The sequence below is a fragment of the Manacus vitellinus genome, unplaced genomic scaffold (genome assembly GCF_001715985.3).
Source record: "Manacus vitellinus isolate BGI_N305 unplaced genomic scaffold, ASM171598v3 scaffold_20_pilon, whole genome shotgun sequence".
NCBI classification, from domain to species: Eukaryota; Metazoa; Chordata; class Aves; order Passeriformes; family Pipridae; genus Manacus; species Manacus vitellinus.
In genome coordinates this window covers 12,183,604-12,207,217 of record NW_021939471.1, presented here as the reverse complement: position 1 = coordinate 12,207,217, position 23,614 = coordinate 12,183,604, and the positions used below count along the sequence as shown (strand labels likewise).

Genomic DNA, 23,614 nt, shown 5'->3' with positions numbered 1-23,614 from the left:
GTAAATACGCCTTGCAGAAAATGAATAGGACTGCTGAGCTTACTGCACATCAGAGCTTTTTCAAGCCACAGAATAAAATTTGGCGGTTAAAACTGTAGCCATAGCAAGGGAAATGAAAAAAAAAAGAAGTGTTTTAGTGTGTAAATATATTTTATAGGTGACAGAAAAAGAGATGCCAGTAGAATGGGTTAGAGTAGGCAAATGAAGTTCCTAGCACTGAATGATCTCCTCAACAATCCATTTCATAAAATCTATCAAGCATCTATCAAACAGCTTCTTAGTTTAAGTCTTCAGTTAAATATTCTGTAACTGACAACATGGAAGTGCATTTCAAATCACAGCTTAATTCTTGCTCACTCACAATGTAAAGAGAAAAAGACAGTCTAAAAACCCACCTTTGTAAATATGCTTTTCTCCTTAAATGCCTGTGAGTGCATTGTACCTCTCAGTAGCTCACACACCATCATATTGCAGGGAGAGCTCCCTCTTCTCTTGCAGCATACCTTGGCCACTCTCATATTGCTGACTCCTCTCTGTACTGGTGGAGCATCATCCTAGCACACAGCAAGCAGCCACAATGCAAATTTAAATATAAAGCATGTCAAATTTCCACTAATTTCCTTGGAAAAAAGATGTGAGTAATGGCAGGCAACATATGTAAGGAGTTAAGTATTTTCAGAAAGAGACTAAAACTGTTTAATCTTTTTTTTTTTCCCATGACAGAGGACTGCAGAGCATGGCCAGCTCTGATGATTTAGAAGGCACCAGAGCATTCCCAGCACTCACTCCCAGGAAGGGAACAGCGAGTCATAACTTTAAAATTAACTTTTGCATTTGAAAACGTGGATGTAATTTTTATCACCCTCTACATTTGAACCATTCTGATGCCTTTGCTGCTGATCAGTATCTCCCACACTAAATCATTTACAGAGAGCAACCCCTGAAGCAGATTTATGAGCCTGGTGCCCTGTCTCACACCACAAAAGGCACACATGGTAGAAAGTATCTGTGTTTGTATTGTCTCTCACTCCTCATGTATTCCAAAGATGGGTAGCAGAGAAGGGGGAGAACATGACTGAAGTCTGTTTAGCATCAGCAAGGAACTGAAATCTGGGATTTATGGATTTTTTTCTGTCCCAGGTAAAAAGCATTTCCTAATGAAGTCCAAACTGGTGTCAGATACTGTGTTCCTGTTCCCATCTTCCTTTCCTTGGGGCCTGAATAATTCATCAGGAAACACTCGCCTGTGAAAGTCACAGGTAAATCTCATACTGGAGGGTTCTTCTGTGTGAACTCTGATTGCCTCTGCACTGGGGGAGGGAGGCAGGAAGCCAAGACACAGGAAATGTGTATGGGAAGGAGTGAGGCATAGAATTGAGACACTCCGGAGGATTAACTTTTCAAGATATGGAAGGGGATTACTGTAGCCCTGGACTCATGTGCAGGAAGACAACAAGAGACAGATCTCCTGTCTCTCTGATGAAAGTCAGACGTTCTGCAGGAAAGAAAGTTAAAATCCAGCATAGAACACATTACAAGGCACGTGTGTGGCCTCCATAGCGTGGCTACACTGTGAACAGTGCTGTTCTGCAGGGTGGGTGGACTGTGTTCTGAACAGGAATATAACTCCCATCAGGAGTTATACAGGCAGAAAAGAGCAAAGATGGAGCCAGTGCATTTGTTCTCATATAAACTAAACCCCCAGTATTTCCTTTGCCCTGTTGGGCAATGGGTAGGCTCACACTATTCAACCATGAGAGCCTCAGAGCAGCTCCAGTGAAGTCAAGCAGTAAAGATCCATTTTTCACTCAGCCTTTGCAGAAAACGTTAGAGAACATTTTAAAATTCAAATTGCATGTGAAAATCTGATTTGGCACTGTTCAACGTGAAAATTAGTTTTGAATGAAGCTACCACCTGCCTTCCTGAGGAGATAATATATCCCAAAAAGGAAGTGTTTGCAGGCATCACTGACCCTTTAGGGCCAGCATCAGAGATGCCTGAAAATGTGCATAGTGCAGTCAAGGCTGACAGAACTTAGACAGGTAAAATAAGAAGGGTTGTGGTTATGTTTTCCCCTATTCTTAGGATTTCTTATGTGCTAAAATCTGACATCACAAAATTTCATGCCAGTTTTACTCTTCCTGCAGTGGTGGTGGTTCTTTTTTGGGGGAGGGGTGGGAGGTGGGTTTTTGCTGCTGTAAGTGAGATTTAGGAAAGATGTTGAAGGTGGACTGTTTGGTAACTTTATAGTTTTAGGGAGTTGCTTTCAAGTTCAAGGGCAGAATCAAAAATCTCACCAGCACTTGGCTGGAAAATGAAGACAGAGTTAACTCAGGGGATGGAGAAGGGAGCTGACATCTTAAATTGATGAGAACTGATACTTAAAAGGCTGATAGAGGGCTTGAGAAACAAGTGGTGTGGTTTAATGTGGTCACACACAGAGATCTGAAGGAAATACAAAATCCTGGGAAAACAAAATGGAAATTTTCCTTGATGGACATGAGCCGTGTTTGGATCTGGAGCTCCAGAGAGGGTGCTCATTGCTTGAAGTATCCTAAAAGCTGTAGCTCAGATTTAGTACTCTGACAGCACCAACTGGCTGCTGCGCGTGTTGGGCATTTAAATCTGCAGAAATTACATCGTATATCTAAAGCACAAAACGCAGTTTTTGCAAAAGAAGCCTGTGTGCTGTGGCTATTCCTTACCTAGGAAAATAGCTCACAGTAGCTAATATCTCCTAACAAATGTGTTTTTCAGCACCACTACAGTCAAATGCTTTCATGTAAGACTGATGTATTTGTTTTAGCAAAACTTGCCAAGGCCTGAAACACATCACATTGCAATTACTGCGAGGTCCTTTTTTTGGCCTGAAAAATACAGCCTCAGCCCCTCCAAAATCCAGTCATGATATTACAGTATATATAATTTCCCCTTTCCTGCCACTTTGACTTTCTCACCTTTCCAGATGAATCCTCCTTTCAGTTCTCCTTCTTCAGCCTATTGCAGGTAAGATGCTTGTCTTCATTTTTTCAGGCTTAGCAGGTGCCCACCATATTGCGAACAATCAGTCAGTATTTAGTGCTGCAAAGTTTCCATCAGCTGCTAATTGCCCTGTAGCACAGCAATTACTTTTGATTTTTCAGCAGAAGACCTTGTTATCTTTTAGAATCATTGACTCATTTAAGATGACAGGTCTTCTGGAGATCACCTAGTCCAGTCTACTGCTCAAAGCATTTGGAGTTGGACTAGGTTGCTCACACAGCCCCATCTAAGAGCTTCCACAAGGGTGGATATTGCAATAACCTTCCTGTGCAACCTGCTCCAGGAATTACCCACTATTACTTCAAACCCTTTTTTTCTTACGTACGGTCAGAATATTCTTCTGCCTGCCTCCTCTCATCCTCTCATAGTGCTTCTCTGAGAAACATTTACCCCTCTTCCCTGTGACACCAGGTCAGACACTTGAGGACAGTGGCCAGAACTGCTACAGCCTTCTCTGGGCTCAACACACCCACCTCACTTTCCTGAACACACCATGCTGGTTTCATGACCCCCTCTTGGCCTTCTCCCAGACTTGCTCCAATTTGTCAGTGACTCTCTCATGCCAGAGGCCCCAAGCTGGACACATTCCTTCAGGGGCAGCCACGCAGAGCGGGTTTATGTGCCCCTTAACCTGCTGCCCGTGGTTCTGCTAACATAGCACGGTATTGAGCTTAGTTCTGCTGCCACAAGGGCGCACTGCAGACTCGTGCTCCACCTGCCCACCACAAACTCTGTGTCCCCCTTCTGCCTGGGCCCTTTCCTGCAGAGCTGCTTGCTGGTATGTGGCCACACTGCAAGGGGGGCTCCTTCCCTAGCTCCTTTCCCTGGCACCCGAGTCCTATCAGGTTCCCGTCAAACCAGGTCACCAGCTTGCCAAGGTCCATCCATAGTGCAGCCTTACCCTCCAGCACACCACTGGAAAAGTGGGACCCTGGTTTCACACTCACACCTGTGTACTTCCCAAGGGCTCTCCGCCCCACTGCACAGGTCACCAGGGAGTGTGTTTGGTGTAACTGGCCCCAGGGACAGTCCCTGACAGGCTGCCAGTGGCTGCCCAGTGCTTGGAGCTCGGTAACCCAGGAACTCCTACAGCCACTTTATAGCCATCCACCCAGACTTTGCTGCACACATTTGCTTGCTGGGATCCCGGGAGAGCTGGTGTTGGAAACCTTACCAAAGCCAGCCTAAGGGCACCCAGCTTCCCTTGGCTGTGTAGACAGGCCCCTCATGGCAGAGAAGTTATGCCTGGGCCACTCAGACATTATTTTGCCTTTTGTAAACCTGTGTTGGTCAATCCCAATCACTTACTTGTTTTCACGTGCCCAGATTCTCATTCTTGACATTTTGGAAGACAGGCATAAAGTTGTCCTTTTCCCTGTCCTGGGATATCTCCCTCAGCTGCAGCCTTTAAAAGGCAAAAGTCTTAGTTTGGCCTCTTCCACTTCTGGTGCTCAGTAGGCATCCAGCATGCAGCACAGTACTCTATCAATACACATAAATACAGATATGAAACTAAAAGAAATAGAAACATTTCTAAAATGTTACTTTAATAATAAAACATTGTAATATCTAAGAATTCTAGACATGCAAAAAAAATAGCTTTACCTGAAATGCTGGTCATTCCAATAAATACTTAAGAATGCTGAAGTTGGCACTTGAGACAACTATGTTAAGAAAAAAGAAACATTTAAAAAACATTCTAGCCACAGTAGGAAAATCATGACCACTGTCGCCAGAAGCTGACAGCTGAGGAGATTTAATGTCCAACCAAGCATGAATGAATAGTGCAGTACCTCACTTACTCAAGGTGAAAGGTTCAAAAGATATATCTTAAGGCTGACTGGGTTATTGCCAGATCAATAAAGACAGTGAAACACTTCCTGCAGTTTAAAACAACCATGCTCTATTTTTTTTCAGACAAATGTGACAAATTCTTTTGCAAAACTTTTCTGAGCATAAAATTTGTAGTTCAAGTTCACATTTTAAGAAAGTAAAACAAGGTAATTTATTTTTAATGAAAAAGTCTCTTTCTTAAAGGAACTATTAGTTTATCAGCAGATAGACAGTGTAACATTATCAAAGGAGTTCAAGAGGTGATGTCAACTGGGCAATGTGCGTGCTAGCTCCTGTCTTCTTCCTTCTGCTATCTGACCAAAACTCTAAAGTGACCTGCTTCCAGTCTCAGATATGCCCAGGCTGGTTTTAAAGTCAATCCTTAAGCTCCACTAGTGACAGCATAACCATGGTGTAGCATTTCAGTGGTGCAATAATAAAACCATAATCACTCACCTGTCTCTGCTTCTTCTTCCTCCAAATCTCTGATGTGGTGAATATTTACAGTCTTGCTGCAAAAAAGCCCCAGTAAATTTTATTACAGGCTGTAGTGAGGAAAAGACATTAAAACACATGGGAAGCAAAAACAGGTTCTGTAATTATATTTTATTGCAACTCCAATGCTTTGTCTGCTCCTGAAGACTCCTTTAGCTAAATTTGTTTCAGACTTTTTTTTTCTGTACCAATTAAAAAACACAATAAGCATGTACAGTTTTCTTATTATTTTATTGAAAAGGTACATTTAAAAAAATACACAGACATTTTACTGTTATGGATTGCTGATAAAGATGCTCTAAAAGTTAATTCTCTTCTTATTTTTCTTTCTTCCACCTGTTGTCCCCATTATCACATAATGACTTCAGTCTGAGTACTGTGTATTGATTCACCTTTATAAAAGGGTTGGGGAAGCAAGAAGATAGGTGGGGCATTACTGCAACATATTCAGTAAACAGAGAATATGATTAATTATAAATATTTTATGTTCTGTACATTATTGCATTAGGGAGCCACAATGTTATGCAGCATCGTTACAGAGGAAACTAGTTAGAAATGAAGAAAAAAGGATATTTACGTACAAATACATGGATCCATTGTCTTCTTGAACAATGCATGTGAGCTGTGGCAATGTGCAGTTGAAAAGCTTTTTTTTTCTTTAAACATTGCTTAGCAACACCAGTGAGGAAACAACAAAAATAAGTTAAATGAAAGTAGCAAACAAGTAGTAATCTTAACTCTATGTTATATGGCTTTCTATTTTTGATTTCTCTAAATCAAGTGTGACACAAAAGAAATAATTAAAAGCTTCAGCGCTGCATTGCTTTCAAACATTTGCACAGAAACTAAAAATGTTAAAATCAGACATGTGATACATCTTTAATACTACACAAGGTACACCAGTACTGGGGCCTAGGACAGCACACAATCCCTGTCAACAAGAACACATGGAAAAAAATGGATGCAATTCTTTATTGAGATGTTATCCAGGATCTAGCATTTGGTTCATCTACTTTTTTCCATATTAGATTGTAACCCATTGGTTTTCAGAGAAGTATTTACATAGGTGTGAGTGAGGAAGACCCTAGTTTTCAAGTCTGTCAGGAAAATATTTTATGTTCCTTGATTCCAAGGTGCATCATATACATTAAAAAAAAAAAAGAAAAGAAAAAATGAATAGATGCATGAATCTTTAATGGTATAAATGTTATGAGCAATTTAATTTTTAAGCAAATAGCACTATTTTGATTAAAAAAATAGAGGCAAAGAGAGACTGAGAAAGTTGTCTAGACTCCAAAATGCACTGCCATCAATGATGGATTTTATGATGTGGTTGGATGAGGTGTCCTTCTGGATGGCATTGCAAAAGAGAAACACATTTTAAAATCTCGACCCCTTTGCTGCTTTCCTTTTACCCTTTGTACTGGCCATAGTTATCTCTTTTTTACATCAATAAATTAGTACGGTGCAAAAAGTATGGAGGCAGGTGTCGCCCGGATGGGCCCATGGGCTGGCCTCAGGAGAGCTGGTGGTATTGCTGGTGCCTGGAACAGGGATGCAGAGGGCCGGGGAGGAAGGGACAGAGCTGATGAAACAGCTGCAGCTGCAGCAAGAGGAGATGAGAGGAAAGCAGGTGCCAGCGGCTTAATCATGTCCTTCTGGAATGCAAGTTTTGCCTGGAATAAAACACACACAAAAAAAGCAATCTAAATACAGTTCTCCCCATGTCTCCTTTTACATGAGGGAAAAAGTGAACTCTGACAGAGCATGCTGTGGCTTTTCACAGATGCCTCATGTCAGCTGCTTAGAAATGCTACCTACATTGTCCTCTTACTCCTAAGGCAATTAAAGCAACCAAATACTATATTTAAAGACACATAAATCTCGTGAGTCTAGAGACAGTCACACTGATGTTTAGAAGGAAGCATAATTTGCAAGTGAACAACTTTATATAGATTATAATTGTGCATGAAATATTAAAAAAAACATGATTGAGACTTCAATATCAAAAGTCAAATTTTCCACTTGCAAAAATGAATTATAGAAAAGTAGAGTGGTCAAGATGGGAAGCTGGATTAGTCCAGTCAGCTTCTGACCTGACACTGCAGACCTCTTCTATTCAAAGTAGAAATATTTTTTAAGATCAATACCATAAAGAATTTTTCCTGAAATAATTATTACTCAGTTTATGACCTACAATCATTCCTGGTGCTTGTGGTGAAACAGATAACCAGAAATATATACACTGTGGTCTCACTGAAAATGGTTTGCACCATAATCACACGTTTGTGGGGGAAAAGATACTCATGTCCTTCCCTTATAACTGGTGGTCTCTTCTTATGCAATAGATTATAAAATTATGTATTACACAAGTGAAGATTAGCATGTGCAGAACCTATCGAACAGAGAGACTTAGAGAAAGCCTGCAGTATTTGCATTTGCCTCTACACAACTACAAAGACATATTAATATTTCAGCTTTTAAAAGCTTTTCATATGCTTCCTCATGCACACATACATCTCATTTCTCTCTTCCCGACCTATAAATTGTTTTTTTGCCATAGGTGGCAAGCACTTTTCTCTAATGAATAAAGTACAGGCTTTATTTACAAGCAAATAAACATACAAACTGTGCTGTGCTAAAGCCAGCCTGAACCTTGGCTGCAGCTGACCGGCAGAGCCAGCTTGTGGGATTCCTGGAAATGCAGGCGGGTATGAAAGGGATTGGCTGGGGGCACAGAGACAAGACAGGTGTTTTGATAGCCAGTGACAGACAGCCTGAACATACAGATAGGCAATCAATTCTCCTAAACACCTGATGACTCTTTTGCACCAACTAATATATCCACACAGCACTCTGTTTTGCTGTATGAAGAGAATGAACCTTAGTATTTTTATATCTTAACATCCTATATCCTTTTCCCTGACTGCATCCATCATAACTGAGAGTTATCTCAGGTGTGCAGAAAGACAGAGTATATCCATTGCTGCTTTCAAGAAGTGCACTAGCCCAGCAGAGCTGATACCTTTCCACAGGGGACATGGTTCATTCCCCATTCCGCTGATTATTCCCTTCTTCCTAGCAGTAAATAACACTCACAGTGCTGTCTGCATACCTTTGACTGGGCAGACAGAATACATAACTATCTTCAAATCTGATCCCCGTGCAGACTCAGCCTGCGGGGGAAGAGAGGCTGCAGAAGCGTCAGGTCTGTCATATTCCTGTCTCTGTGCGGTGGGAGTCCCCAAGGTCACAAACTCGCACAGACAGTGAGGAGAAATAAAAATACTTACTGCTAAAATACTTGGGTTGCGCTGCAGTTTGTTGTAAGGACTATATTTAGGTTTCATAGGCTTTCCTGCAACTCTGTCCTTATGCCTTCGGCTGGAAATGTGCTGAAATAAATATCCTCACATTTAATTAGCTGTTTAAACATTTCTCGGTTTTGAGTTTGAAATTGATTTATCAGCAGGGTATGCCTAAGCCCCTGTTTGTAAGATAAAGTAGGTTCTTTAGAGAGAGCAAAAATAAGTTTTGCTAAATTAAACATAACAATTTGAAGCACATCAAATAGAGAATCAGAAACTAATCAAATACAGTGTATTTTGTGATCCAAGACAGACACTGCAAATTATCGGTATTTTTGTTAGTATCTCCTTTTTCCACTTGAGGAGCTTCAAATCAGGCAGAGCTGTAAGCACTAGGTCATAGGGATATTCAGAAGTAGGAGGTAAATTTCCATCCTGTTCATGCTGTTCAGTTGCATAAATAATTCAATATTAGCTGAAGGAAGAACCATTACCCAGGGATATGTCTATCATGCAATTTAATGTTATCTTAGAACTAACTAAAATAACAAGGAATGAGAGGACACATCCACACAGCACAGCACCATCCAGTTAGAGATTCCCATTTGGGTATCAGCAACACTACATCTGTATGAGCACAGCACTGAACCCAGGGCTAAATGACTCAGAGAAGAGTTGCATGTTCATACAGCTACACTGTTAATGATAACATTGTTCTACACAATTCAAACGTATCTGTAGTATTACCCTCCTGCTGACTGTCCCAAACAAATAGATCTGAGTCACATTTTCCCTCTCATATAGCATTAAAAAGTATTCCAGCAGACTGAAACAGCACTGAAGGAGGAATTCAGGGAATCTCAACACAGAATTTCTTATATGTGGGAGACTAAAGTTCAAATCTCTCTTGAACCACAGCAAACTTTTAAATGAGATCTCCTATGTTATTCATTGATACTGATACCTCTGCTTTATGACTGTCAAGCCCATTTTTCCCAGCTGAGACAATTAGCTGAACTTGACCTATGATGAACTATTTAGAAATAGTTATGGGATGACAGATAAGAAATAGTAAGTTCACTTAGTATTCACCAAAACATCTTCATGTAGCCCTACATCCCACCTACAATACTGCAATACAGCTAAAACCAACAAAGTAGCTCTAGATACGTGCAAACTACCTGTTTAAGTTGAATTTCTGAATTAACATGGACATCACAGATTTCACAATGAAACGTCTTGTTCTGCAGTCCTGACCCTTTGCTGCCGTTCTGCACCTTCAGTCGGGATCCAGGCCTAGGGTAAGACTTGATGGGACCAGCACCGTTCCGAGCCTCGACCATAGTCTTGTGCTTGGAGCCTAATGGGCAAGGAGATGCAGGTGAGCTCACGATCAGCAGCATAAAAATATGTCCATCAGCCTTGGGACTTTGCAATACATTTATCTTCAAGACAGAATGGTTAAAGTCACCACAAATTGGGACTAATTATTACTCTGTTTTTGTTCAGAGTAATTCCCACTTCCATGATTTAAAGGCAAGCTTTTTGTGCAAAAAGCGAACAACAGACATACTGGACCACTGCCTTGCTGTTTGGGAGCAGTGTGTGACTGTATGGCCAAGTGTTTGCTGCTTATTCTTCTGCCACAATCCATATAGCCAGTGAATCACAGAAAAGGATATTAGCCTAGAGCGGGACAGGAACCACAGCAATCGCTCAAAACATGCCTAGGAAGAGTAATACTTCAATAAATATCCTCTGATTTGGAAGAAGAAATGGCTGCTTTGTCCATTTCAAGAATGGATTACAGCTGTAAAGCCAGCTTCAATGGTTTGTTAACAAGCTTTACATCACCAGCACACCATCAGCACACACAGCAGACAGAGCACATTAGGGATTGCTGCTTGTGGCCTATTAAAGGGAGCATATCTAACAATCATCAGAAGGTTGTAGGACATCTAGGAAATCTAATGAGCCCATCCTGAAATTACCAAAAATATGAAATAACAATAATTATTATAAGTTGTGCCAGCAAAATAACAGATACCAGTGATAGTGAGATGAAATACAAAAGAGAGGGAGAACAGACATTCTAGAAACCTTAGTGCTACAGAAACCACTGTGATCATACTGTGATCCTCATTGGGGAGGTGTGATGGAATCTGATTAGGTAACATGAACTATAAGGATTTTGTCAACTAAAAACATACAGAGTACATGAAAGACAGTCAAAAATATTAGAGTGCTCTAATAGAATATCAAACACCACACATGAAATTGTCATTAACAAAACTGGTTTTGTAACTTGACATTGTAAGTTTTAACTAAAAGATTCTTCATCGAAGTGTGGCTACACTGAATTTTAAAAATTTTAAAAATTTTAACACACAACTGACTTGTACCATACGGATACTCACCTGTATTGTGGGCTTCTAGTTGTGAAAGGGAATTCACAGCCACTTTGCATAATGAACAGTAAAGTAGTTTTTTGGCTTTTTCCTCTTCTGACTCAGTAACTGTGTTAGCAGCTCCATTCGTGCTCTTGGTGGATGAGGCAGGTGCTAAAGGTGCCACTGCTGCCACTCCAGGTTTGGGAAGAGAAGGACCTGCTTCTGTATTGGACTGCTGACTTGCACTATTGGGTTTTGCTTTCCCTTTATCTTCTAAAAGAAGCAAAATACATATGTAATAATATGCTACAAAAAAAAAATCATACAGTAATAGTCCTGTGGATTTAGTGAACCTAACACAACAGGGGCCTAATTCATTTCATTTTATAAAAGAGAGCAACCCCTTTGTGTAATCTGACAAAAGGGGTAATTTTCCTGTTTTTAAGGTTACTGTCTGTGAATACTAATGACTTCAAAAAATTCATGCCACTGTTGTTGCTGTCATGCTGCAGGTATTGCCAGTTGAAAGAAGCCCAAGAAAGCCCAAAGGCAGACAGGCTTAGGGACTGGATAGCACTCAGAAAAACATGCAAGGCTTTGCACTGGGTATTGCAAAAATATTTCTCAAGAACAATATATTTGCCTTTTGAAGGGGTCAAGTTTCTCAAAGTCACTGGGCGGACACTGAAAGGCTCCAGCACCATTTTGACATGATATCCCTCATTTCAGTTACAGGAATTGATTATGGTAACTACATGACACACATGAACATGGCTGCTAATATTTTTAAGTTTTTCCAAGAACAATTCCCCATATATCTGTAGATCAGATGGCTTCATGTGCCTTCAGTGCATTCCCGTATCACTTCACAAGCATGAGTCAATCATCTGTGCTCCTACGAGACAGGCAGGTATTACTTCATTTTGCAGATGGCAATCACAAAGCAAGAGATTAAATGCCCCAACTGTGCCTAAAGAGGAACTTTGTGCCAGAGCCAGTATTCAAATGCTCCCTACAAGTGCTGTCCACAAGAGCTCATTGCATTCTAAGCTATTCAATTGCAGGCCTTGTGACCACAAGTCGTATTAGTTGCCAGCAGTAAAACAAGCTCCACCCATAAAAAACATAGGATGAGAGGGAGACAGTGCAGTGGTGATGGTATGAGCAACCCTGACAAAATGGACATGAGAAATGACTGAGTTGTCACACTGAACAACAGGAATCAAATTTTATTATCTAAGCAAATACATCACCTATATAAGAGCAACCTCTTAAAAACTACTTATATCCCATTTGAAACCCCTGGTATAGTTTTAAATAGAGTTAAACTGTCTTAAAAATCTAGGTTCTATTTTGAGCATTTATTTTTAAACATGGATACGTGCACTTTATGTTTACAGCTACAAGACTCTGTTTTAACACGATTCTGTGTATCAGGCCAATGTTGCTACCAAGAATTCTGAAAACAGGATTGTACCCACTCAAACAAACACTTGAGAGCGTGTATGATCTATGGACAGCCATTCTGAAACTAAAACCCACAGCTGTTGGCGTATTTCCCAGAGGAGCATTGTAGTACATCAATTTTAGATTGTTATAAATGAGGAGAAAAAAAATTCTAATAAAACAACTATTATTTTTTAAAATAGCAATAAAAATACTTTGAAATTACACAATATGAACAGTACTAAACAATGAAAATGGTCTAGTACAAAGACTATGATTAGGACCAAATTAATGTTAAAACCAGATTCTGAAGGTATTTTGATGGATAAAGTATGACAAAAGAAACTGATGTTAAATTGTACTTCATAGGTTATTCAATTTTAAAGTCTCTATAGTAATAAGTCACATCTGCAAAAATCTAGAACACTTTATGTGAGCCATGAGTCTTCATAAAATACAGTTTTAATAAATAGCATTTGCTAGCATTTTAAATTAAAGAGTTTTCAATATGGAAAATTCTCAGAGGTGCTAATATCTACAAATGAAACACACTGAACAGTTGCCATTTGCGAATTCACATTACAGAAAAATAGACTTGTTGTTCTTGTTGTATGCAATATTATGCCAGACTGCAAAAGGCACAACACCAGGACATATGCAAACCTGAGTGGAATAAAGGAACGTTCCTCAGTATTTTGCATTTCAGGCCTTAAAAGAAAAATACACCTGCAGAACTGCAAGCTGTATGCTACACTACTGACTACACTTCTGGTTTGGGTTTGGATTTTTGTTTCCCATATATTTTTTTTAATGTAAGCATAAAAACTCAGTGCTTTTGAAACATCTCCTAGAGGTAGAAGTCATCTCCTGCAGTGAGTGAGAGAGTAGATGGCAGGGGGCAGCAGGAACAGCAGATGATGGGTGCAAGGCAGACCCCTGGCCTGAGAGACACCCCCGTGCTGCGAGCACACGCTCACACTCCTGCCTGCAGCCCCTGCCTGCACTGTTCTCACTGACCACAACAAGAGGGAGCAGATTTTTATTTCTTTGTTTCGCCATCGAGTGCCTGCAGAGTGAGATCCCAAGACACAGAAGAAGATCCATTTTACGCAGGTCACCAATTACCATCACAGACTGATGGTTTTCCAATGTTGAATTTAACAGCTGATTGAAAAATTACAGATTTCATTTCTCACCTAGCTGGCCACCAGCTGATGTAGTATGTAGGGTTTTATATTCCCTGGATTTACAGTGTTTTCACTATTTATAATACAAAGCAATTCCAGAGTATACAATGTGTAACAAACTAACAAGAAACTTCCAGAAAACTAGAGATAAGTTACCAGCATCCAGCTGGGCTCAATTCTGCCAGTATCGCAGCTTTTGGAAAGAACCTCAGTTCACATAATAACTCCATCATTTGGAAAGCTTCCTGAAGCAAATAAGCTCTTCATCGATGGGGATGTATAAGGAGAGACATACGCCCCTCTATGAATTAATGTTTCCTTCCACCATTCTAAATGTTTAATGCAGAACATCTTCAAAGATCATAATTGTAAGGTTATTATACAGTTTAACTCCCACAGAAAGTACACAGAGCTAAGTGCATATTTGTCACTGCAGTGGGGCCAGAACTGGGTTTTCCTGGCTTCTAAAATCAGAAAATTGCACTTCTCCAAATGGGCTTTTGATAACAGCTTATTGTTTTCAATCCACAGAATTCAAAACACCATTACTTAAAGTTTTATGTGTGAGACAGAAATGCCAAGTATTCAATCATGCAAAGCACAGGAAATGCAAATTGCATGTATATACAAACCAGAAAGAAGATTATTCTTTTTTTTTCTACTTATAGCACAGAGCTAACAAATAATATCTGCACTCAGAAAGCAAAAAATGTAACTGTTAATGGCTGCATGCCATATTTCCAAACGATAATCATCTTATAAAATACATGTGGATGGTGAAATACAGCTGTAGGATTATAGTCCTCTTGCTATTTCTGAAGGCAAGTATTATTGAGAATAGGCTCAAACTTGCTCTGATCTCCACCTGGGCTGAGACCAACAGAGCAAGAGCCCAAATGAGTGCAGAAGTGAGTCCATCCTGCCCTAGACCACTGACACAGCAGCTTCTGCTGCATGAGCACAGCTGGAAGCATTAGACCATGGCAATAGAAGCCTCTTCCCTGAAAGCAGTAGCTGTGATTCAATCTGTATCAGGTCAGGTTGAAATACTCACATCAAAACTCACGTGCAAGAGGTTAATTTAAAATCTAATTTGTACTGTTGCACTGTATCTGACTACGTTCCTTTTCCATTTAAAAAAGCCATACTTCATCTGTGTTAAATTCTTGTCTTTAAATTAAGTCTTCCTTTTCTTCAAGATTCCAGAAAAGTAAATTGATGACTCAGGTTCTTACTGAAGCCTGAATTTATTTTGAAGTAGAGCCCAGGGAAAAAACCTAAAGCAAGCTAATTAAGTATTGCTTTGGGCTCAGTAATATCATGCTTTTGTCACCCATTACATTGTTTTAATTCTGCTTTGAAGTTTATTTCATGTATTTCTGCTTGTTTGACTCATGCTTGTGTCAGCTCCATGTTAAAATTCAATCTGACCAGTCACTTTGACTATATGTACCAAGGTCAGGACACTGTATGATAACACTTGACAGGTTCAAATCTACAAGTTCTGCCTCCCAATAGAAGACCAGCTGGACTGACTTACCAACCTTTGCAGGTCACACGACTCTCACTACAGTTGCTATGGCACAATTCATAGGACCTACCTATTAATGCTGGAGTCCTAGTCCAGCTAAGTGAAGGGGTTTTACTTCCTAGCCCAAAAAGGGGCAAAAATGTTACTGTAAAACTTCTTCCCAATGACAAACAACCTCCGTCTCCTCTATTCAATTATTTTCTTTCCTGGTAAAAAAATGAATATGAGCACTCTGCCCCAGCTCACAGTTCAGTGATCAATGCAAGCCATGAAGAAAGTAAATAGATATTTTTTAATCTTACTAACCATTCCATTAAGCAGTTTGGTTTATAAGGCACCTTTAAGAGACTGTACTTATTTTACTTTGTGATTTGTGTGAAGTGTTTACGATTTTATAACATATATATATTTACATGTTATAAATATATATTTTACAATTATCTCATACCATACTAAATTGTGCCTATAGGCATTGATTTCTATAGCCAGGAAATAGACCTTTTGGAGTGAGAGTGATGATTTGGCGCCTGTTAGGAAGAAGTTCTAATTTGGACTTCCTGATGATATCATACATGCTATTTTCAACAAAAAAGTTACTTAAAATTCAAATCCTTAACTCAGAATTTACATTCTTGATAAAAATAAAAACAATGAGAATTCTAAATCTCATTAATAAATCTAGAATGTCAATGGAACAAGTTTTTCTGTATCAATAATATCCATTGCTACTAACACCCCACAACACGCCTATCTGCACAGTTATCATTGATGATATACAAAATAACTTTGCAATAAACTTCTGTTCCACAACAGCTTATTCGAATAGCAGCTGGAATTAAAAGATTATCCAAGGTACACATGATACATGATACACTTGCAAGAACCCTTTCCAATACGTATTCTAAAATCTTTTAGATATGAAGTTCGGCTATGGTCCTAATAACCCTTACAAAACTGTCATGTAAATTTTCTGCCAGTATATAATAAATAAATAAACTTGCTCTTACTGTAACAGTAACAGAAGACATAATATTTCAATTACTGAAAATATTGTGTGTGTATCTGCATGTGATGAAAAGTATAGCTTTGCACCTGCCTGCTTCTCTTCTCCACCAGAAACTGGGACCATTGCCCACGACTTGTGCTGAAAGCTGAGCATGCAGACAGTGAAGGATCCTGGGATAGAGAACAGCTGTCCAGCACAGCCCTGATTGCGATGGAGGAGGCTCCCCACCAGGAAGAGACCATGCCATGCTTATCACCACCCACTGCCAGGGTTCAGCTTCCCACCTTTCCTTGTGCCAGGTCCTTTTCTGCGTGCCCCAGCTTCAGGCACTGAATGGCAGCCATACACAAAGTACAGCAAAAGGGCAGCACAGACACTGTAAAGTGGCTATGGCTGCTCTACAACTCTACACTGAGGCTCTTTTGAGAGATTTGCTCATTTGCCATCCTAGATATAGAAATCTGGTTTTATATTCCTTTTACCTGCTCACACAACAGAATACATTGCCAAGTTAGAAGAGAGCATAATGGACAAATTATTTTTGGCAGTAAGATGTTTATTATTCTCTGTCGCAGAGGTAAGGAAGTAGTAAACACTTGTGCTTCTTTTCTTCTTGAAAAACACGAAGGAAAGAGCCATGCAATTTTCAGTGCAATTTCCAACCTAAACCAGCCACGTAATTTTGTTGCTCTGCTAGGGAAACACAGCAACAAAATAATTTACTGTGTAACTCAATCACAGCATGGTCATCAAGGCTATACAACTGGTGAGCAGAAATGACGCACAGTTAGGCGAAAAGCCTTTGTTTCAATCAGCCTTGTTTATGCTGGTATGTTACAATACCACATCACTACTGAAAGAACTTTTTAAAAACATGAGCAACCTGATGATTCTAAACACTTTCAATTAACTTCTGACTCTGTCACTTCCTATGGTAACTAAAACCAAAAGTGATTTCTGAAAGGAGACATTCATGTTTTACTTATGGGATATTGAAAGTGTGGTGCGAAGATTGTCTTATGATAGCCTTGAGTTCACATAAATTGTTCTACAGGGACCTACTATTAGTTTGAAGTGTTGATTTTAGAGAATAAAACGAACATATCTCCAAAACTGGTAAAGCTGTGAGTAAAACAGATTTTCAGGTTCTCCCTATAATTTCAACAGCTTCAAATATGCTTGTGAATATTGGGCTGCATTAAACAACCTTTGAAGCCCACAGTGGTCACAGAATGGGACAAGGAAATCAATGAGATTGCCAGCCGATTGTATTACATGCTCTTTCCCTGATCGACTGTGTGGGAAAGGTAAAATCAGTTGCATTAATTACAGTGGTAGACAATCCAAGAGATTTTTCTGAAAAGTTTATCACTGTAGCTAAACTGGCATCAATAAACACAAAGTAAAAGTGTGTCTATTGAAAAATAAAATTCTCAGTTTAAATTTAAATGTTAAATACTTGGCACATCTGACACAAATCTAAAAAGTGACACATTTCCCACTATATTCTTTTTCCTACACTTCTTTATGACGATGCTGAAGAGAGGTGAGTTACTTGATATTACTCAAATGTAGTGTTTGACCTCTCTGTTCTAAGCTTTCTGCACACAAAACAAGAAGGTGGCCCCCAGACCAAGTGATGTTCAGTTTAAGAGCAGAGATCACAGCTGCAGACAGATAGGTATGAAATCACAGAGACAGAACAACTAACACGGGCACTGGTGTGGCAGTCAAACTTCTCACAAGTTTTTTTCTGTTTTTCTGTCCATCACAGTGAAAGAGAAATTTTCACAGTTGAGAATAACAGAAGGAAGTTTGGCAGCTAATTGCAGAGAACTCTTCACAAATAGGCCCAGGAAAAGCAGGAAGCTGTTTTGGAAGCTGTTTTTAATGGTTGATGGGTGGTAGGTGCAAGACAGCATTTTGAAATATATTACAGAAGACATACAAAGGTATAGAGAGCTTTGAAAGTGAAGGACATAAATTTGGAGGGAAAAAATCAGTAGCTTTACCTGTACCACAGAAATATTATAACAAAATTTGCAGCATTCAAAACAAAAACATTAAAAGTAGAGAGATCACAGACAAAGAGATCACAAGCCTGGTTGAATGTAATTAAGGGAGACATTAAGAAACCAAACCAAATTAAAATCAAGGTGGGGAAAACTTATTTAGTCACACTGTACTTGTAGTACTGCCTAACCAAACCTTATGATCTACCCTGGAACACAGGTTGGGGGACAGGGAACATCCTCAAGTCATTATACTGGAAACAATAGCTGCTCTACATCTCTTTGCCCTGAAATAAGATATGGAGGGAGAAGATGATCAATGAGTGAATTAATAAGATGACAAGAAGGGCCTCCTTCAATCTATTAGCAGAAAAGCTACTGAATAGAAAGTCAGACAATAGTTCCAGTAAGAAAAGCAAGTTTCAAAATCTTGTTCTTCACAGAAAGTCTTACCTTATTCTGGTTCACACTACTACAGAGGAATAAAGCACACACACAATTACTTCTTATGAAGAAGATGAACACTATGAGTAACATGCCATAAAGACAATAGCAGGAGAGCAATTAAGTCATTAATGGTCACAACCTTTACAGCATTTTAAGTACTCTGACCTGCATCTCAGCATCACTCAAAAAAACCCCAACAAAACAAATAACAAAGAGCATTAGGTTATTTTTTGACACTCATTAAGACAGAGTTAGCTAAGTTTGATAAGGTATTTTAAAATCTTTTTTGTTTTATCTCCACACTTGCTGAATAATGAGGCTCTAATGGCTGTCAGACAAAATACCTACTTTCTCACCAGTTGTGCAGTCTACTGAGAAATGAGGCTGAAAAACCCATAGGGCTCTGTTCTAGAAAAATTCCACTGCAAACCTACATTCAAATCAGACAGCACAGAGTATCTATTAACCCTTTGGTTACCTTTACTTTTTGTAAAATCTTTTTTCTTGCACTTCAGGCTGTGCGAAAAACAGCTAAGTTTTACATAATGAAATAAATCTGTTTGTCACATTCTAAAGAGAACTAATTTTCTCTCTATACAAAGATGAGAAACAAATAAAAACTATAAATATAAAGCTTTTCATCTCAAACACAAATGTGCCCTGAAATAAGCTACAACATGTTTTCTCAAGATACTGAAGCTACATCAGGAAATGTCTGGATGGCTGTGCAATAATAGGTGAACTTGGTAGCTAGACTGATTATTTGATTAACTGCATCACTTCTCTCCAACGGGCTGAGCCAAAGCTATCTTTTTTCACTTCAGAAGTATTGCTTGTATGGCTACGGTACAGCAGTGATGTTGACAATTTTTTAGGTACTTTATTTCTGATCTGGTGTACCAAAGACTCTTACAAAGGAAGTTGTGTTTTTTTCAGAGTACAAAAATGTTTGTAACTGATCAGATTAAAGATGTAATGTTACAAAGGTTTGCAATTTTGAATGGTTTTAATTTTTATGAAAGTGGATTGATGAGAACTAGAAAATATTCAGAAGTACACATAGTTCTGCAAGTGTGAAACCCTGCCCTGCAAAATCTATTTCTGTACCTATTTGTACACCTTTCTGAACTGAGAATGCCTGCTGCTCCAATTACCAGAGTGTCTGAGATGATCCTGCTGTATTGCCTATGATTTTTAATCAATTCCTTGCACAGTTTGAGATTCTTAGGGGATTGGTTTAGGTTGGCTGGCTGGTGTTTTAGATCTGTTTTACAGACTAAGATCAAGAAAAATCTGTATGCACTCACCAGGGCGGACGAAAAAAAGCAACAAAAAAAAAGGTATTTTGGCATGCACATAAAAAGCATATAGCAAAATAACTATGCAAAAATTGTTAGGTATCGAAAAAGGGCATTCACATTTCAAAAAAACTCTTATTTAATATTTCAACACAATGCAATTTCTCTGTGCAAAAGCAAGAGGAATAAGAAGGGTTGATTTTGCACTGTTAGCCAAAATGCAGGAGTGTATGTAGTATTTCTGGAGAAAACAAACTAACTTTTAACACTCACTTAAGGCAATTGGTGTAGCGTCTCCATGTCACCTGCTTGTCTTCAACCATTTTTTACAGAATGCAGGTTATATCAGACTTGTCTTTTCCTCATCTGTAAAGAGATTATTACCAGTCCCAGCTTCTCTGTCCCCTCCTCCCCCTTCTCCCACCCCAGTTTTTAGACTTAATAGGGTGAACAGATAATTATGGTGAATGCAGCATGTTACTTCCAGAGAAAATCAACTTGTCTACAAACACCAATTCAGAGTAATTTCCTAGTGTATAGTACCAACATCTACTTTCTCAGTGACACATTGATAGGTTGAGAAAACTCTCACTAGAAGTTTGTTCATAAAACTCATCAAGATAAGGAGCACTATGGTGCTGGAAACAAGGTGGATCTAAAACACAGCTAGCAAGTGTGAATGTTAATTTAAAGAGTATCCATAATGTGAGACCACCCAAAAGCTTAGTCTTCCTGGGTCCCGTTGTTGTATAGCTAGGTAAATTTACTTTCAGCTTTTCTGAGCTATGCCAGTCTGTTTTGGCTGAAATGGAAAAATCTGCAAGTTGGAAAATTATAATACAGCGTGAGCCAAGCTTGAAATACAGTATAAGATCTGCTATTACAAAGTGTGACTCTCCTCTGGGTAAGAGTAAATTATTTTTGCTAGTTAGACACTTATCTCTTTCTGACACCAGACATCTATTATTTTGAAAATATTTTATACTCGCATTCCAGACATTTTTTTTTTAGAGGTCCTGGAATGCAAACTTTCTATACTATTGCATTGTCTTTTAAACTTTTTAATAATGTAGGAATGCTTAGAAAAATAACTTTCAACAAACATACTGTATTCTGCCCAGACATCCTTCACTTCTATATAGTCTTGGTTCATCTTCTCAACTATAACACTGGCTCATCCATTTATGAATCTGAAATACATTACTAGAAACACATTTCACTTGCTGTTTGTACAAACCAAAAAACTTAAAACTCTACCCACAGATGCTGAAGTGCGTTGGAACTCAATACAAAATTTATGAGTCTCTGAATAACAGAGTCAAGGAGAACTGACAAACTGTAGGCATGGGCTGAACTACTTACTCAGTACTTGCCCAAGCAGAACTGCCACTGAAGTCAGCTATGAAACACTCATCTTCATTTTGGTTAAATGACATCTATAATTGTTCATTCTCCCCAACTTCTGTAGAAGGTTTGCCTGAGGACTGTGAGTATTCAGTCATGCCCTCAAGATTTGACAAATAAATTGCATTTTAAATATAACTTGTCTAACAAACATCAAAATATTTTCACTCTCCTTGAAAACAAGTAATAAGGAAATAATGAGTAGCCTAATGTTTGTATAAATAATTTTTATACTATAAGAAATGTATCTTTACCTCTCCTCCCAAAAAAACAAAACTTTGTATAATTTTATGGATGCTAATAAAAAAATGCTATGAGACTCAACTTCTAAAAACTTGAATACGTAATAGAGGTATATAATGATACAGGACACATGAATGCACCGGCATCCAAAAGAGTCTTATTTCATAATACAATGTATTTTGATCCAAAGCTTATGTTTACTTTACAGCAGGAAAAGTTTACCATTCCTTCAAAACAAAATCCTGCTTGCATGCATTTCTGATTGATATAACCACTGAAGAGAGAAAAGATTGACCTTTTCCAATTTGAACAGGAATTGCAATAGCTCATCAATGTAATTGTGTCAGCTGCAGAGTTTATTCTTCAGTTAATGGCACCTACCACCAACTTGCAGTAGAGGTGCAGAAATTGAAAGGTGCTTGTTAGCATTATTATAGACAGACCAAAGATTTCCAGGAGCTCCTGGAGTTTATCAGCACCAAAATGTGCAGTATGACTGCTCTTCCATTCAGGTTGTAAGACACACATGGAAAGATGAATCTTGAATATCCACTTTTGAAAAGTATCAACAGTAAGACTGAAAGGGAAGAAAGTCTTTAAAGATCCAACCTATTATAATGACTTCCTGTTAATAGACTTTGACTTGATAAGTTTTCTTCTGGCTAACCTTTCATCCTAAGAGTATAAACCAAACAGCAACTTCCTGAAACAGCCGCTGAAATTACCTACCAGAAAATGCCCAGAAGTTACTTACTATTAAATCAAATACAGGCATTACATGTGCCACTGATGTAAATACACATATGGTACTTGGAACAGTGTATCTGTGGTGAATTTATGAGCATTTATTAATCATATTTTATATTATCAACTATAAAGGCACTGTGGTCAAACAGCAAACCCTATACTGCGACTTTACCTCTATTTTGGGGGCAGAGTTTCAACAGACAGCAATACAGAGTGGTCTTCACATGGCTGTGAAACAGTGAATGAAAAGGGAACAAAACTTATGATCCTCAGAGCATGTAATGAAAAATGCCCTTGAAATGACTCTCTGTGGTAGCTGACTCAGATTGAATTTACTACTTAGTTGACCGTAAACTAATACCTTTATCTAACAGAAATATGCCTGTGCTTAGCAGGCACTATCTGAATACACATAAACACAGATGCATGGTTATTTTATAGAGTCTAACTTCAGCAGAATTCTTTATGTAAGCAAAAATGTGAAGAACTGATGAGGCTCATCAGTAGCTTTTGATGAAGGCTAGACATAAGCACAAGCATCTTTCAAGGGCATAAGACAGAACCTCTAAAAGGGGCATGTTGACACTGGGTATAGCAAGCCAAACACCTCGTGGTGTTCCTCTCCTAGAGCCTCTCCCTATCCCTGCCCCACCCTCAAAATTGACACCTTTGTCACAACATATTTTGAGGTCTGGAGGACTTTGGTACATTATATAGAATGAAAAAATTGAAGAATAATTGCCTTAGAAACCCCCTAAACTTTGAGGTTCTTATAATGGTATCTGTATGACAAATAACCTAGAATTTCCCAGAACAGGTAAGACAACAGGTTAGCTGTGGAACCTCTGTGTTTCTGGCTCTTAGCTCCTTCTGAAGGATTATCTAAAAACAGTTTATTAGAACTATGTAAACAAACCATTCCTTTAAAATGAGTAGAAAACAAGGTGACAAATGGAAACAAATGTTAAGGTGAAAAGGGATTTTGTTAAGAGATTGGTATCATTCTTAGGATGATACCAACTAGAGAGATGCATATGGAAAAGTTTAGAACTTAAGCATTGGCAGAAAGCTTTCTAAAATAAGCAATGAAAGCAAAATGACTAAGGGAGTGTCCTGACAGTGGACTTGTGAAATACAAACTGAGCCCTTTCCTGGGACATTACACATCATTGGTAGTTGATGAATAAACAGCATTGGCAATTGGGATGCTGGAGAAATCCAACC

The 23,614-nt window shown here is 38.8% G+C and overlaps 1 protein-coding gene across 12 annotated transcripts in view; it reads right to left on the bottom strand.

Moving 5' to 3' along the window:
- Positions 1-5,584: 5,584 nt before the first annotated feature.
- ZNF385B (zinc finger protein 385B) overlaps positions 5,585-23,614 on the bottom strand; it is a 164,285-nt gene continuing 146,255 nt past the window's right edge. For all 12 annotated transcript variants that reach the window (XM_008931072.2, XM_018071945.1, XM_018071940.1 and 9 more), the window contains 4 exons: positions 11,097-11,342; positions 9,861-10,039; positions 8,665-8,766; positions 5,585-7,047 (listed from right to left, as the gene is read on the bottom strand). In XM_008931072.2, coding sequence (XP_008929320.2) covers positions 6,829-7,047; positions 8,665-8,766; positions 9,861-10,039; positions 11,097-11,342 — 746 coding nt within the window. In that variant the 3' untranslated portion in view covers positions 5,585-6,828. The remainder of the gene's footprint in view (positions 7,048-8,664; positions 8,767-9,860; positions 10,040-11,096; positions 11,343-23,614) is intronic.